The 17,787-nt window shown below is 41.4% G+C and overlaps 1 protein-coding gene across 10 annotated transcripts in view; it reads left to right on the top strand.

The window, feature by feature from the left end:
- Positions 1-17,787, top strand: part of NEDD4L (NEDD4 like E3 ubiquitin protein ligase) — a 347,299-nt gene that overhangs the window by 240,650 nt on the left and 88,862 nt on the right. For all 10 annotated transcript variants that reach the window (XM_054032687.1, XM_054032690.1, XM_054032689.1 and 7 more), the window contains one exon: positions 10,081-10,131. In XM_054032687.1, the coding sequence (XP_053888662.1) occupies positions 10,081-10,131 (51 nt within the window). The remainder of the gene's footprint in view (positions 1-10,080; positions 10,132-17,787) is intronic.

Below are 17,787 nucleotides of genomic sequence, written 5' to 3'. Positions count from 1 at the left end.
TTACAGAACCATGCAACTTAATGTGCATATTCTGTTTTGAGTATTCCAGCTGATGTTATAGGTGATAATTGAGGAGGAAATTTACAATAGCCTACTTGGATCAAAATACCCCCAAGAAGATAGAGTATTTGGGTCATACAGAAGCTAAGATGAGGGATGTGTGTTAATTCACCCAATTGAAATAGAAGTTACATGCTAATAGCGCTCTTCAAATATGTGCTCTTCAAACTTAAAATGCCTGCAGTTTTGAGATAAGTAAGCTGCATTTCAAGAGGATCTTTGGAACCTAAGTTTAGGGTTTGCATCTATAGTAGCAAAAGTATTGTATACTGAGAAATGCTGACAGTTTTAAGCCACAAAGCTGGAAGGATAAAACAAGAAACTCCAGGATACCGGGAGGAGGGGGGGAAGGGGAGAGTGGGATCTAGTATCCAGGTCAAAGTTTGAAGACATATTGGTGTGCTCTCTGAAATTACTCACCATACCAAAACATAAAAATAAAAGTGTTAACCCCACGCTAGCAGGTGAAACTCCACTGACCTTCCTGCCCTCTCACCCCCTTCATTCTTTTCTCAGTCAGGAAGCTTTGCCTTTCTGTGAAATTCTAAGGCTCTTAACTCAGAATGGAACTTAGTACTTGGACTTTCCTCTCCCTGGAAACTACAGTTGATAGCGTTTCTTCTTAATTTACAGTGGATACCATTTCTTAATTTACCACCTTGAAAACTCTAACATCACAGCATGTTGAATGGCTGGTCTGGATGTTAAGGCACAACCTATGCACAGTAGTGTCTTCATGCAAACTACTTGGTCCAAAAAAAACCCTCATTGGGGAGACTTGTTAGTGATCAGACGCCACTGAAAACCACAATGCTTGACAATGTGAGAAATCTTGAAGTCCTAGCAGTCAGCATCCTTTTCATAGATGATTTATTATGGTAGCACCTAAGACAGGGGTAGGCAACCAAAGGCGGCACGCGAGCTGATTTTCAGTGGCACTCACACTGCCCGGGTCCTGGCCACCGAACCGGGGGAATCTGCATTTTAATTTAATTTTAAATGAAGCTTCTTAAACATTTTAAAAACCTTATTTACTTTACATACAACAATAGTTTAGTTATATATTATAGACTTATAGAAAGAGACCTTCTAAAAACATTAAAATGTATTATTGGCACGCGAAACCTTAAATTAGAGTGAATAAATGAAGACTCGGCACACCACTTCTGAAAGGTTGCTGACCCCTGACCTAAGAGCACTAATCCTGGACCAGGATCCCATTTTGCTATGCGCTGTACAAACACAACAAAAGCAGTCCCTGCCCAAAGAGTTTACAATCTAAGAGCTACCCAAAGTGCTAAATCTTAATAAACACACCGGATAATACTGCTTATATGGGGGAGTTGTATGTTCAAAGTATTGCATACACATTCATCCACAGAACACCTCAGTCTGAGAGAGAAGTAAATAGTAATATTTCAATTTAGATATGGGGAAACTGAAGGACAAGGGGGAAATAATGTGCCTAAATTTGCACTGCGACTCAGTGATAGATATAGAACTCAGGACTTACTCATTCTCTTGACCACAATACCTCTTCTCGCCAACCTGACATTTCCCCATGTTTGTTGTATTTTCTTTGAACTAAAATGCAGATAACCAAAAGTAGTCATCGGTTCCAGAGGAAGAGAGCACTAGGCTTGGGGAAGAGCTAGATAAGGCGATCTGCAATTTATAGGAGCTACAATGTGGGCCTCTATCATCTGCTATACAGGCTGTTCAAGGAAATCTGACTTCTTCCCAAACAAGCATTTTCAGTTTTCCTGTAGATGGCCCTAATCCTGCAAAAGTATACAGAAGTATTTAAGTGAGTATCCCCACTGAAGTCAGTGGGAGTATCCATGTGCTTACCATTAAGTGCATCTGTATGTTTGCAGAACTGACGACAAAAGGTGTTAAATTCCCAAAAGCAAACTCTAGATAGAACCAATCTAAACATTTTAGTGTGATAGTGTATTCATTAATGACCTGACTCAAAGGCCATTGAATCAGTGGACTTTGATCAGGCTCTAAATGTGGAGAAAACGTTGTGATTACCATTAATTTTCTATTTTTAATGAACCAACATGTTACTTCTATAAAACAAATTTAGATTTTTGGTTATAGAATTTCTATTATTTTGTGGTGTTTTCTGTTTTAATTGAAAAAGATAGTCCTTGCCCCAAAGAGATTACCATCTTCTCACTACACATTTGTCCAGCACTGAGCATAGGGCAATCCTGTCCCTAACTAGGGTCTAGAGAGGTTATTGTCATACAAACAAATAATATTCAAATATTTTGGAGGTAGAAATAAAATTCTTAAGGGTTGTTAAGTAAAATATTAATGCAGTACTGACTTAATAATGCTCTGCTATGATAAATATGTAAACTTGGCTTTAGAATGGCCATGTGCACTTCCTGGAATCTGTGCATAGTGTGGTTATAAATGAGCACCAGGTTATTTGGGCAATCACGAGAGCTGGTATCTGGAGTGGGGTTTTTTTTGTCTGGGAGGCAACTGATTTTTGACAAATTTGTTAAACAGTTCACTAAAATGATGGGAAATTGTTCCATGTAATACATTAATGAATGGGAAGAATAAACCTAGCCTGCAGATTTGCCAATAAGAGAAGTGGACACAGACTTGCACTGTTTCACTGCTGTATATGTATCGGTTACCAAAGGTTCATTCCTTTGGAAATGTCAGTACCCAAGAATCTCTTCAGATCAAGCTGCAGGAATTCCTCATGCTTAGATAAGATACTAAAATGAATGACTGATAAATATAGTGTTATAAATATATTTTTTAAAATGGCTTTAAAACAAGCTCAATTCATTTTAAATGCAAATTAGCAAGGTTCATTTATTTATACACTTTAAAAATCCATCCATCTTAAAAACATAACACCACTTCCCATATCAGTAGTTTCTTCCACCAGTTCTCTGTACCTTGCTGAGTTTTTAATGAGCTGAAAGGATCATGTCTGGTCTCTGCTTCCTTGTTTGTGTGGCAATATCACAGCTATTACCACATCTGTAGGAAGAGCATTTGTTTAGTGCCAGCAGTATGTTTCTATGATAGATAAGATATGACAGATAGATTTAGATTTCAGACCATACATCTTGCCAGATGATTTCTGAGCTATCCATATTTTAGTCCTAAATTACTGGAGGCAGTATCCCTCTCAGATTATGGTCACATTGCTTGTATAAATAATGGAAGAGGCAAAAAGGGACTCTCACCTGGAATGAAGGATATAGTAACAGAGTGCTCCCTTCCCTGGAACCCTATGGTCATCCTATTGGAGTTCCTTTGGGTCATTGTGTATGGATTTGAGGGAGAAAGATTGAAAGGGAGTAAATTAGAAGACTTTTTCCTGCTGAGCCTACAGATTTCCAATTAGATGTCAGTTTGAAGTAGCACAAACTTCCACGGTTCCCTTACGTGCCTCCTGCTACTGCATAGCTGCAGAAAGAAATTCAGAAGCAATACAATTCCTGGATGAGAGGGTCAGCCTTCTGTGCAGATATGTGGGTCTCTAGGACTGATTACTTGATCCCAGGGATCAGTTGGATTCACAGCCTTGCCTGCATCTCTATCTTTGTCCCTCCAACCTGAGCGCACAATCACTTGCCCAACTCTTCTGCCTTGTTGTTAGTTTTTTCTCCATAGGAGAGAATGATCTAGTCTTGAGCTAGTAAGTGAATAAATTGTCATATAAACAACAAAATTATAATAAAGAACAATTTACAAATCAGATTAATTGTAAATCCAACCTGCAGTATGTATGTGGATTCCACCTGTACGTGAGAAACATGGTACAGCTCAGAATATGTGCTCTGTAGGTATGTTCCAGGGAAATAAAGTGGAATCGGAACAATCCATGTGGTTGAATCCATTGAAGGGTGTGAAACCACTGTTGAAGGTACTGTGTCAGTAAGATGGCTAGTTAATAAGGAAGTAATTAGAATATTCAGTGTTTTAACGTTTTCTTCAGAATTGTTTTGCGAAGTGTATGGACAGTGGCTACCCCAATGTGTTAAAGTTGCTGTGCTTGTTTTCACAGAGCAGTACACTACAGTTCATGTTCTGACTTTCATAGTAAATTATCGTTTGGCAATTATCATATTTTCTGTTCATTCATTTTCAGTGTTCGTTTTATCACATTCAAAACCATTTTATAATCTCAGATACTGAACACATGCTATTTGAAATAACACAGCATTGGAGGCAGAAGGAAAAGGCTGAAGAGGTGCAGTGTCTGGCTATAGAGCACATATTCTTCTTGACTGACTTTTATTTCCCTCTTGGGAGGCCTCCTATTATACACACCAGCAATAAGGAGTCAGTTCAGCACAAACCCAAGTAGAAAGGTGAGCCACCTCTTGGATTTGCACAGTGAATGTGTTAAATGCTGGGCTGGGAAGTGATAGTATTTGAGGAGAATTCATCTTATCACTGAGATTTAGACTGATTCACAAACAAGACTGTAGAACAGTTCCTGGGGCCATGTCAGCAGAATTGTAAAAGTCTCTAAGACTATTAATTGCTTCAATAGTTTAGAGCCATGATTTCCAAGCAGTTTTTGAAATATATGCATGATTTAAACAAGTCCCATTCCATCCAGTATGCAAATATAACTGGAAATGCTATTGCCAAGCCTTATAAGAATGAAAAAATTAGTGATGCTTTTCTCCTTTAAAAATGTTTTTTTGATGAGAGCTTGCTGCAATGCTAGTCTTTACCTAGATCTTAAGTGGGCAGTCTTGGAACATTTTCTTTCATTCTCAAGGCCGACTCTTCTCATTTCCTCTAACATGGTTAACTTCTCATATCCCCCCCCCCCCCCCCCCCCGACACCTAAAATACTGTGGTCTTACCTAACATTTAGTTCATGGCAAGCTGAGACGTGACTCTAGCCTGCCATGCTCTGGCAGTCTGTGTGGAACCTGCTGGCATGCACTAACAGTTTGTTGTTAAACTTTTAGCTGCCCCTGCTTTGAAACAAGAGTAGATAACGTCCACTAACAAACTGTTAGTGCACATCAGTGAGGTCACATGTGGCCCACTAACATGTGGTAGATTCACACCTCAGCTTGCCGTGAACTAAACGGCTACGTCGACAAACCCTGTATCTGTAAACTGATTAGTGAAAGAGCACTTTGAAGCCATTGCACAAATTATAAGTTGCTTTTTAAACTACAGGAATTAATGGTTGTTTTGACCACAATGCACATTCTATATTCTGAATGTTACCCAGTGGCCACACATTCTTTGATTTTTCATTTTGAAAGCATCATTGAGTATAGCAAAGATTAAACAGATAATGTGAACCTTTCTGTAAGACCCTGAAAAGCTTTCTTTTATCTTCTGGACTTCTTAGTAGGGTTACCATACGTCCGGATTTTCCCGGACATGTCCGGCTTTTGGGGGCTCAAATCCCCGTCCGGGGGGAAATCCCCAAAAGCCGGGCATGTCCGGGAAAATCGGGAGGGCTGGGTGGTGCTCGGCCGGGGCCCGCGGTGCGGGGCCGGTGGCATGGTGCCGGGCCGGGAACTAGGGGCGCAGTGCTGGGCGCGGGGCCGGACGGGGAGCCGGGAGCGCGGTGCCGGGCCGGGATCCGGGCTGGGAGCCGGTCAGCCGGTCCGGCGGGGAGCCGGTCAGCCGGGCCGGCGGGGAGCCGGTCAGCCGGGCCGGCGGGGAGCCGGGCCCGCGGGGAGCCGGTCAGCCGGGCCCGCGGGGAGCCCGGGGGTGCGCCGGGCCGCCGGGGGCCGGCAGTGCTGGGCGGGCCGGGGGTGGTCGGCCGGGGCCGGCACCCCAGGGCCCGAGCCGACCCAGGCTGGAGCCGCCGGGGGGCCAGCCTGGGCCGCGCCTCCTCCCCCCCACACCCCCCTTACCTGCTTCAGGCTTCCCGCGAATCAAATGTTCGCGGGAAGCAGGGGAGGGGGCGGAGACTTTGGGGAGGGGGCGGGGTTGGGGCGGGGGTATGGGCGGGGCTGGGGGCGGGGCCGTGGGCCGTGGAGTGTCCTCCATTTGGAGGCACAGAATATGGTAACCCTACTTCTTAGTAGTAGAGCATGTATGATTACAGTAATTATTGATGGGTTTATTTTTGCTGCTTTGAACTATCCAATTTGACCATCCATTCTCCACCTTTATTACTACACATCAAATGTAATCGCATTGTGGGTCAGTCTCTCTGTCTTTCTATTTGTTTGTTTTTGTGTGGTTTGTACTACTGTACTTCAAGATGAAGTTTGTGGTGTCTCAGGGTTAAGAGACTTAAAGATATGAATGCAGCATTTTGGGAACTGGGAGGGAGTGGGGGATGTTCTGTGTGTGATTTTAGTAAGGCAGATGATATAATAGACAATAACTGAGGAGGTAAATTGGAAGCATTTTACCACCTTAAAAATAACCACAAGAGATGTCAATACTTAGAGTGAGGTTATGTTTGTTGATTCAGTGTAGAGTCATAATAAGCATCACTTTCACTTGGGTTGATAGTCTTTTTTTAAAAGATGTTTTCATTACGTTCTGTATGGTGCACCTAGAAGGCGAATGCTGGCCTTCTAATTAAGGCATAGAACTTGGAGCTGGGTAATCTCTTTTCTATCCCTGACACTCCTTACAAGGTAAAAATAGGTTTAATACTTATTTACTCCTGAGTGTTAAGAGTCTCAGTTCATTAATATTTGGTATTCTTTTGATGGACAGCACAACAGAAATGCTTTCAGCTAGGTTAATGTGATTTTGTCTGCTACGTGATGCATACATTGCAGTAGTGCAACTTCAAAGAACTATTTGAGCTTGCTCTGTTAAATAGAACAGGCTCTAAAGTGAATATTTCTAACAATTGCATTGAAGTATTTGAAGATCAATTTAATTTATATTAAGTTTCTCTAAAACTGTAAATTAATAGTTTAATATGAGTGAAAATTTTATTCTGTTCACATCACAGTGGAAAAAATATTTAGCAGTGCTTCACATCTGTGGAGCACAAAACGACTTACAAAAGCAGTGGGAGACAGTGGGAATCAGCTGCAGAAATGCTAATAATTTGTCCAAAGTTACACAAGTCAGTAGGAGAGCTAGAAATAGAATCCAGGTCTCCTGATTTAGTTGTCCTGTGTCCTACCCACTGAACCATACTATCTTGCCACTGAAGTACACTGCCTTTTAATATATATTAGGGTTATCCTAGCTTGTTAAAATTACACATTCACTCAGATAGTCTGTTTATATGACTTCATTGGTTTTGACAGCACTGTCATGGTTTGAAACCTTGCTCTGTTAAATCAGGACATCCAATAGTTACTTGTAGAGCACCTGTTTAGGCCAGTTGGCTTTATCCAGTTCTTGTTTTATACTTGACAAACTATTGACATTCTAACTAACTTGATTTTTCCAGTTTATTTTTATAAACCTCTTTACTTTCACTATGCAAGTGTTGTCCTTGATGTGCACAATGGAAACAGAAATAGGAAGCTTTATGGTTTTAATTTTAGCTCAGAGCTGTTCTGTCGTCATCTTTGTTGGAAATTACATGTGGAACAGGAATATTTAAATTCTGTGCAGTAAGCTTGTAGGTTCATTACTACATGTAAGATGCCAAAAAAAGACATGGATAACTTCGTTATGGGCTTTTTTAAAAGTACAGCAATTGGGGTAGTAACAGGTTTCAAAAATCTGAATGTAGAAATGCCATTTTGTGAACAGTACAGTAATAAAGCTAAATGCATATATTCCGGAGAATGAGCTGGCTCTGCGGAATGGTAAAAGGACACTAAAATCTCTCTCATCCAGGTCGTCAATTCAGTTTTCATCTATCAAAGAAGTGAGAGTACCACGGTTGTTTAGCTTATTTCGTAACCTAATTCTCCATGCTATCCAGTCAGTCATGAAATACTTTATTTGGTGCTGACACACTATATTTTTAATGTGAAGATATATTTTGTTCTTTACTTTCTCTGTTCTGACTGCACAATAGCTCTCTAATATTAGAATCATGAAAACATGATATTGGGCAAATGGGAGGATTGGAGGATGCACTAACTGCCTTAAAATAAAAAAAAAAGGGGGGGGCAGGAAATTCAGCATTGTTTTTCTTATGCTTATTGTAATGTTGCTTTTTTGAGATCAGTTGTCCTTGTTTTGCATTTTTAATAGTAGTATAACACTAAAATGAATTGCATTCATATTGCAGGGCGCTACCACTGACATTATAATTATTATGAATGCAAGTTGATGGGACAACTTCTGCTGGAAAACATCTTCCCCTCTATTGGTGCTATAAGACGCATAGGTGCTTAGTACTTGTTAAACTATCAGTTGCAACTGTCCCCCAGTAAAGGAATCCAAACAGCTCCACTGACAATGTAGCAAAGTTTCTGTCCTGGAAGGAGATGGTTGCTGTTGAATCATAGCATTTTATTTATTGTATGTCATCATTATGCCAATGAAAACATTGAGATGCTTGGTTTTTCAGCTATCGTTGTACTAAATGTTTTACAGCACAATTAGAACGATGTGGTCCCTGCCCCCAAAGCGTTTACAATTTTATTTTAGATGTAACCTATCAATCAAGGCAGTGGAGTGAAAGGTTGACAATGGTTTTAAGACATTTATATTTTTGAAGACTCAACGTATTGTTTTGTTTTTGTTTGTAATAGTGGAGAGGTATGTGAATAAAGAATTCAGCACTTCAAACACTGGGGTGAAAACTATTCTTTCAAGCATTCCATACAAAGACTATAAAAATATACAGTACCTTGTTCCATTGTTCACTCAATACATCAGCTGTATAAACTTGCAAGATTCTTGTTGGAACTGCAAGGGATCCACAATAAATCATTCAATCCAAGTAGAGAGGAAACCTGCCCTGAAAGAGGGCTCAACCAGAATATAAATCCAGAACCCCTTTTATTCTGTGTGTGTTGTATTCGATAATAAGACCATGTCTCTGTCTAGAGATCAGGATGATCTGAAAAGTAAATTCAAAGCCTGAGGCTGCAAGCACCATAAATAAAATGATTCCACAGGGCTTCGGTCTGTGTTGTAGAGCGGTGCTGTTTTCACAAGAACCACTAATTGCAGCGTAGTTATCATAGTAAGGGCAGACTTTACTTCTTTACCACATCTGTTTAGAAACTAATGTAGTTAAAGCAGTACAAGCCCTTTGTCTTTTTATGTGCAACAGAAATAAACTGTGCTGATATTAATACCTTTATACTGGCGATGCTGCATCCATGTGCTTTAACTATATCTGTTTCTAAATTGATGTAGTTAGAGGTACAAAACCTGCATGTAGATCAGCTGTAACATGCAATGTGGGTCATCAGAAGGGGGATTGAAAGCTTAATCAAAAGGCTCCAGGTATGATGAATCACTGCATCTCGTAAGGTAAATACTTCACAGTCGTTGAGAACACCCTGATACTTGTTCTTAAAAAATATATACACTGATATTTTAATTTTCTTTTGGTAGAACATTAATAAGCAAGCTCTTAATATGGGAGTCAATTGTTGTTTGTTGGAGAGGAGCAGCACTCTATATATGTGGCTCTTTAGTGTAAAAGAAGAGGCTATGAAATTTTGAAGTAAACATGACTGGGTAGTAACTTAATTTTCGCTTTTAAACGCCCATGCAGTCTACAATATGCACAATGCCAGGAGTCCCAGTGAAATACATGGGAATATACGTGTGAGAGTTTTTGATATGTTGCATTGACAGCAGCTTATTAGAGGAAACATTAGCTAAAACTTGTTAGTAGTGCAGGTGCATACAGTGGCCTAGGAGAACCTTTTGGAGGGACATAGTAGAAATATAATAAATATTTTGCTGAAGTCCAGGAACCATGCCTGCCAAGTAGGGATGGTTATCATGTGTGGGGGTAGAGTCTAGGCTTAGTAAAATATTAGTACAGAGTTGTCTCTGGCTCCACTGTGACTTGACTTCAGTTTGCCATTTCCCCCCTTCCTGTTGGTTTAAAAATGAACTAATAAACAAACATTTTTTTCCTTTCTGTTTTATTAACAGACTAGAGACGACTTCCTGGGTCAAGTGGACGTGCCACTTAATCATCTACCAGTAAGAGATGTTTATATGCTCATACGTAATGGATCTCAAATTGAATAAGGGCCAACAATGTGGTGCTGTTGTGAAAAAGGCTATTATCATTCTGGGGTGTACTCACAGGAGTGTTGTGTGTGAGACATGCGCGGTAATTATTCTGTTCTACTTGGCATTGGTGAGGCCTCACACGGAGTACTGTTTTGGATGCCACTTTAAGAAAGTTTTGAACAAATTGGAGTCCAGAGGAGAGCCAGGCTTAGAAAACCTGATCTATAAGGAAAGGTTAAATATACTGGGCATGTTTAGTCTTGAGAAAAGAAGACTGGGGTGGAGGGAGCTGATAAATCTTCAAATATGTTAAGGGCTGTTGTGATCAATTGTTCTCTATGTCCACTGAAAGTAGGGCAAGAAGCAGTGGGCTTAATCTGCAGCCAGGGAAATTTAAGTTAGATATTAGGAAAAAGCTTTCCAAGTATAAACCTGGGAGGATGGACTAGATCAGGGGTCGGCAACCTTTCAGAAATGGTGTGCCGAGTCTTCATTTATTCACTCTAACGTAAGGTTTCACATGCCAATAATACATTTTAACGTTTTTAAAAGGTCTCTTTCTATAAGTCTATAATATATAACTTAACTATTGTTGTATGTAAAGTAAATAAGATTTTTAAAATGTTTAAGAAGCTTCATTTAAAACTAAATTAAAATGCAGAGCCTCCCCGAACAGTGGCCAGGCCCCAGGCAGTGTGAGTGCCACTGAAAATCAGCTCGCTTGCCGCTGGACTAGATAAACTTTTGATGTCCCTTCCAGCGCTACATTTCTATGATTCTGTACTCTGCCTTGTCAGTGCCTTGTGTGAGAAACTTTTACATAAATGTTATACAGACTTTTCTCTCCACCGAAGGTGTAATCCCATCTCTTTACAACCACCATTGCTACAGCAGCAACATTAGTAGCTATCAGGAGAGTGTGAGGCACCACAAACTAAGGAAAAACTCAGTGGCCCCACAAGTCACAGCAGCTTGGAGACGTTTTCCTCCTTGGGAGTGTTGGGCCTGGAGACAGGGCAGCTAGAGACTCTGAAGGCTGTCATCCATTTCTATTGCTTCTTCCTTAGATCTACCTAGACTATTCTGTGTCAAATGGTGACTGAAATGCTAGCCCACAGTTTGGTCATTTCTCAATTAACTACTGTAATGTTCTTATAATCGTCTTCTGGCCTCTTTTCACACTGCTGCCTCCACTGTTTGGAACAATTTTCTTTCCTAGTCTCCTCCAAACCTTTCCTTAAAAATCACTATTTTTACTTTGCTTTCTGTTGCTGACCTAACCCAACTCCACCACTCTTAGGCTTGTGTTTAATCCTATAAATGTGTGCGTTGTCTGTCTAAGATCATACACCATTTGGGGCCTGGAAAATGCCTAGCATGTTTTGAGCACTACTTCAGTCCTAGTAAGAGCAGTAGCCATAGGCTGCGGTATGAGAACAGGGCTGTGTTAAGGGGGGGTTAAAATGGTTCCAGTGCAACCATATAAAGGGATCCTTTTTTTTTTTTTTTTTAAACTTCACTCTTTTCTTCCATTGTGGGGCTCCAGGCTTCTCCATTTCATGTCCCAAATTCAGGGGCTGCATTTAACGCTTCATTGATATCTACACCAAAATAAGGGAGGGCCTTTCTGGAGATGAGGTTGCAGTGAGATGCAGTGGCATTGGGGCAGCGGGATTTGGGCGCACTGTGAAATTCAGTAGGATTGGGATTCTCTCAGATATGTGAAGGTCTGTCTGCAGATAGGGAGCTGGGGGTGCAGTGAAATTCACTGAGTTTGGGAGCTTTGAGGATTTGGGGGGGGGTTCTGTGGGGACACTGGCCTGGTGGTGCAGTCAGATTCAGAGGCATTGGCATCTCTGTGGCTGGGGGTGCAGTGGGATTTGATGGGGTGCGGAGTCTCTCTGGGGGTGGGGGTACAGTGACAGGGGGAAGTTGAGGAAGGGGCTCTCAATCCTTGGGGTCTGTGCTGGGGCTTTTTCTGCCCTCCCATTCCTGCTCCTCCCTGCCCCACCCCGTTCCCTCTCTTCTGGCCTCAGCTCAGAGCCTGTCCCTATAAGATGCTGGGTGGCCAGTGTGGGAGGATGCATGCCCCCTCCGGCATCTCCTGGCCCCTCCCCAAGTTCTAGGCTGCACCATCCCTGCCCAGAGCTGCTAACTCTGCTCCGCTTCCCCATGGATGCAGGCATTTCCCACTCCCTGTTTGCTGATGGGTGGGCCAATGAGTGGGCAGTATCTATCCATGGCAGGGTGGAGTGGAGTCAGGGTAGCTGTATGAGGCTGCAGCTCTGGAGGAAGCTCTGTGTAGGCCTCAGTGACCCTTCTCGAGGTTCAGAAAATGTTGGGCGGTCTTCTACCCCCATCCCCAGTTCAAGCACAGGTTATAGCTCCAAGTTTCACAGAGATATTAGCTAGATCTTTCACCAGCTACCATAATCAGTCCAAACCTAGCAATTAATTTGTGAAGAGCTTGATGGGTGAATTGTTATGGTCAACTGTGATTTCTGACATGAATAGCTGCAAGCACAAGAGTGGTGCTCACATGCTGCAGCAGGCCCGTGAAAAAGATCAGAAAAGTTTGAGTCTACAACGTTGCGTGAAATGTGCAACGTTCAACCATGTTCCAGATGAAAAATCGGCAGAAGATTCTGCTGCTTTCATTTCTGAGCCTTCCTTAGCTAGTGAGGATGTTGATTTGGGTTTATCATGTTTGTTGAGTGCCAGAGTATCTGATTCTAGACACACAAAGCTACCCGCTAGTTGCTAGTGCAACTTATGGATGTGGACAATGAATGTGGTTTGATTATTGAAAGCATGGGGCAGAATTTTCACTTTGACAAGACAGATCCAGCTATTTGGCTCCAAGTGATGGATTCTGTTAGCCTGTTTTTGGTAGACAACTGTCTCATTGTTAATTTAGATCAAGACTTTTTGCCTAATGAATGCAAAAGAAAGCAAGTATTAAAATAGTGGTTCTTTATCAAATGCCTAATGGGAAATTACACCAGTGATCTTGGTTCATGTACAGTTAGTCTTGCCACTTCGTTCTATTTTGCTTCTTTGCTTTTCCAGTCAAATGCATCATCTTCCTTTTATAAAACTGCATTCACAAACTTCTTCCACTTTAGTGTACAAATTTGCCAACACAAATGTTCAAAGGAATGCATGGAGGCAATCACTCGCTGGATGGAATTTGCAGAACAATTGTAAAAGGTTCTCACAATTGAAAAGGGTATACAGACCTGCTATCAAGTGCAGAAGAACATGTTGTGCCATCATCTTTTGCTGTATTTAGGATTGAGAGATGAGAAATTAAACAGTCCTCATAGTGCCAACTTTTGGAGTTTACTTGAAATGCTTGCAAAGTATGATAGTATGTTGCGAGATCATGTGGACGCTACTAAAACCAGTACTGCAAAGGTGAGGTACTTATCACACCAAATTCAAAATAAATATATAGGTAGGATCGCACGAAAGATATGGCAGACTATTTTTGATGAGTTTAGGATAGCTAAATACTTCTCTGTTATGTTTGTTTGCACTCCAAATCTCTTCTGAATGAAACAAATATATCAGGTGTTAAGGTATGTTGAGGTTCTGAAAACGGAATGAAGGTTGTTGAGAGCTTTGTAGATACTCTTCCCTGTTCTGGTGTGGATATTAGAGAAGCTGGGGGGGAAAAGGGTTTAGTTATGGCTGATTGCAAGGGCCACAGCTGTGACACAGAGCTAATGTGGCTGCAGCATACAACAGTGTTGAAAATCAAATTCAGCAGGTAAATCAACATGTCTTTTGTCCCATGTGCTGCCCATTCACTGAAACTATGGGGGAAGCTGCTTCAATGATTGTTCCTCAAGTTGGAATTGTTCAGAGATCGTATACCTTGTTTTCCGCTTCTACTAGTCATTGAGATATGCTGAAAAAGCATATTAGCATGAAAAATAACAAGATGGTCAGCAAAGGCAGAGGGAATCCAACCACTAAAAATCAAGTTGAGGGTGTTTTTGATGCTTTTAGACACGATCATGGCTTCACACAATCTTACACTAGAATTTAAGTTGGAAGCTGATAGCTTGCAAACCAGAGCTTTCAATTGTTGTTTTGGAAGAGATACAATATACTATCTCATCAAAAATTAACATTATGAGCAACAAATTTGAGTCTGGATCTTGACATTCAAATGGTTTGCAGTTTACTTGGTGGCCTTCAAGATGCTTTGTCAGTATTATGGGCTTTTGGGTTCATCGCATCTAAGAAAGCTCCTGCTTCACAGACTGAAATGTTAGGCATATCCATGCAGCCCAAAGAGAAATAAAGTCAAAAGAGAAAAATAATGCCAAGTGAACTTGCAAAGAACAAAAGATCATCAGATCCTGAAAAAGTTTTCAAAACCCATCTTAGACACAATATTAACACAATTGGAGACTAATATGCATATGTATGATGAAGTCAGAGAAAGGTTTGCTTTTTTGATTAGCAGGAAACTAAGTCTCAGCAGCGAAAACCTATAGAGGCACGCTTGAAACTTAGCAAGCATCTACCCAGAGGATTTAAAGTCTGAGAGTTTTGAAAACAAGATTGAGCTCTTTGCCAGTTTTTGCAAATTAATTTTTTAGGATGACTTAGAAACAAAGGTACCCATTGATCTCCTTAGCTACATACATGAAAGGTCTTTAGATGTGAGTTTCCCTAACATGGAAACAGCACTGCGTATATTTTGCTGTCTTCCTGTAACCATGGCTGCTAATGAAAGCAACTAAAATTAATCAAGTCCTATCTAAGAATGTCCATGAGACAGGAAAGATTAAGCAATCTGGCAGATCTATGGAGAACTAGGAAGCAAGGCAGATAAGCTGGGATGAGCTAATAAATTAGATTGCTTCAGAGAAGGGTAGGAAGGTCCCTTTGTAAAAGTATTTAGTGCTGTGTGTGTCTTTTTGCTATTGGTGGTGAGGGGCAGATTTGAGTCTTCAAATCAGACCTGGAACACCCGGGTTACAGCACTGCATGAGAAGCTGCTGAACAGTAGCTGGAGGCTTTTTAAGAAGCCCCCATTCATCTAGCTGGGGTTCTTTTGGGGTGACAGGTCCTTTGTGACTATTTTCTGTTACAGAAGAACTCCCCAGAAGCTAATAGTGAGTCTTCTACAGACATTACGTGCAGAAAGGAGTAAATAAGGCAATCAAGTTAATGAAAATTCTACTTTAAAAATGTAATTTTTTTAATGATTGACCTTTGACTGTAGCAAATGTGACTAAAATAAATTTTTACTGTTTTGAATTATTGAAGAGAATTCCTATCCAAATAACACTGAAGTAATAGTGCAAATTTAGTAATGATATTCAGTATCATTTAGTATGCAGTATTACTGTTGTATGAGTCAACAATGTAATACTGTTGCACAAAAAGTGAACGTAATTCTGAAATGTATTAGTGTTGTGAGCAAGACACAATAAGTTATTCTTCCACTCTACTCAGCACTGACAAGGCCTCAGCTAGAATATTGTGTCCAGTTCTGAGTATCCCACTTTGGGAACGATGTGAACAAGTTGGAGAAAGTCAAGAGGAGAGAAGCAAAAATTATTAAAGGTCTAGAAAACATGAACTATAAGGAAAGATTGAAAAAATTGGGTTTGCACAGTCTGGAGAAGAGAAGACTGAGTGGGAGCATGATAACTGTCCTCAAGTATGGAAAAGTTTGTTGTAAAGAGGAGGGTGATAAATTGTTCTCCTTAACCCCTGAGGCTAGGACAAGAAGCAATTGGCTTAAATTGCAGCAAGGGAGATTTAGGTTAGACATTAGGAGAAACTTCCTAACTGTAACGGTAGTTAAGCACTGGAACAAATTAATTACCTAGGGAGGCTGTAGAATTTCCATCATTGGAGGTTTTTAAGAGTATGTTAGACAAACACCTGTCAGCATAATACAGGATGGTCTAGATAATACTTAGTCCTGCCTCAGTGCAGGGGACTGGACCAGATGACAGATTGAGGTCCCTTGTAGTCCTACATTTCTATGATGCAATGATTCTATTTTAGAAATTGTGAATAATACGAACTCTATGCTAGTTGTGCAATCTAAAACATTCTCAACCCTCACACACACACACACACACACACACACACACACACACACACACACACACACACACACACACACACACACACACACACACTGGTGTGGGATGGAAGTCTTCCTTCTCAAGGAAACTGTAAATGCAAGTGGGGACTCTCTCACAGGAGCTTTCTAACTTGCTAAGCGTTGCCACAGACCTCTTTTTATCTTTGAGGTCTGTTATGGCTGGACCCCTTTTGCTTTAGGTTTCCTGAAGGGCCAACCTACCAATCTTAGTAGCTTCCTTTGGAGCAATTACACCTCAAAAATGCTGGAGATACTGTGCTGGGTCATGGAGGAGGGATGCAGCAAGGGAAAATGTCAAATGGCTGAAATTTAAAACTCTGAAAAGTGGCTACCCACTACTAGCTCTATATGTTATAAGGCGTTTTGCTCAGGACCAGCCTAGAGAACTAGCAAAGTGGCAGGCCACAGAGTGCCCCACTTTCCTTACAAATTGTGCAACTCAGAGCTTGACCCAGTCTCCCAATCCAGCGATAGGACTGGGGGTGTAAAAAACTCATGGTCTTTTTGGTAGCTCGCGTCCTCTCTTGGTCAGGGCTCTGCACATTGAAGAAGCTGAAACCTTTCTTTAATATGTGAGTTAAATATGTGTTTGTCATGCAGCTGTTGTTGTCCTATTCACTATTGTGGGGAAATAGAGCAGGGGGGCCTTCTTTTTAATAGCCAGAGCTGTGAATCTGAAGGCCCCTAAATAAACCCTCCAACAGAGATCTGTTATGCTAGCTGCCCGTGCACAAAGCAGTGCAGGCCAGGGCCCAGGCCAGGGCCTGAACTAGACTAAACTGCACAGTTTTCTGCCAAACTCGGTCAAGGGTCATGTCCAGAGGAGGGTGGAGGGGCAAGGAGGAAAAGAATAGAAGAAAAGCCCCAGCAGCAGCACTAATGAAATATGTTCATGACTAATGAAATATAATAACCACTTGTGTGAAGCAATAGGTAACTTTAGCTAAATGCAGTTTCTTGACTCATGCAGCTTCTCCTTTGGGTGATCTGTGACCCACTCTGTGATTCCAGCTATCTGCAAAAATAGCCAATCATAGATCCTCTTTAGGCGTCCCATGGAAACCCCCCCACCCCCAATCTTTAACCAAAGGATCCCGGAAAATAACATGTGTCTTGAGAAATGTACCCAAACTGGTGCCAAGTACCACCCCTGGGGAAAACCACCAAGCACCCCTCTACCCAAATAAACACCCACTTCTCGGAAAAATGAGGAAGGTACCTAGGGGGGAGGGGGAGGAAACTGACCCCGACCCTAGGTTCTTAACTTGCGGTTTAGGGGAGGAACTGACCCCAACGCTAATTTCTTAACTCATGACGCATTGTTTGTATTTCGTTTGCGGTTTGACGAAATAAAAGCCCGCCTGCGAGCGGCCCTCAGTGTGTCAGTCTTCGGACTGCACCCCAGTGCACTGGTATGTATGTCAATAAACTGGCCTCGGGCTTGAGTCTTTGAACTAAAATTATTGCGTGGGTGTCTTTGACCA

Source organism: Malaclemys terrapin, chromosome 6, assembly GCF_027887155.1.
Source record: "Malaclemys terrapin pileata isolate rMalTer1 chromosome 6, rMalTer1.hap1, whole genome shotgun sequence".
Classification (NCBI taxonomy): Eukaryota; Metazoa; Chordata; order Testudines; family Emydidae; genus Malaclemys; species Malaclemys terrapin.
The sequence above is the reverse complement of the archived record's forward strand: the minus strand, read 5'-3'. Positions and strand labels throughout refer to the sequence as shown.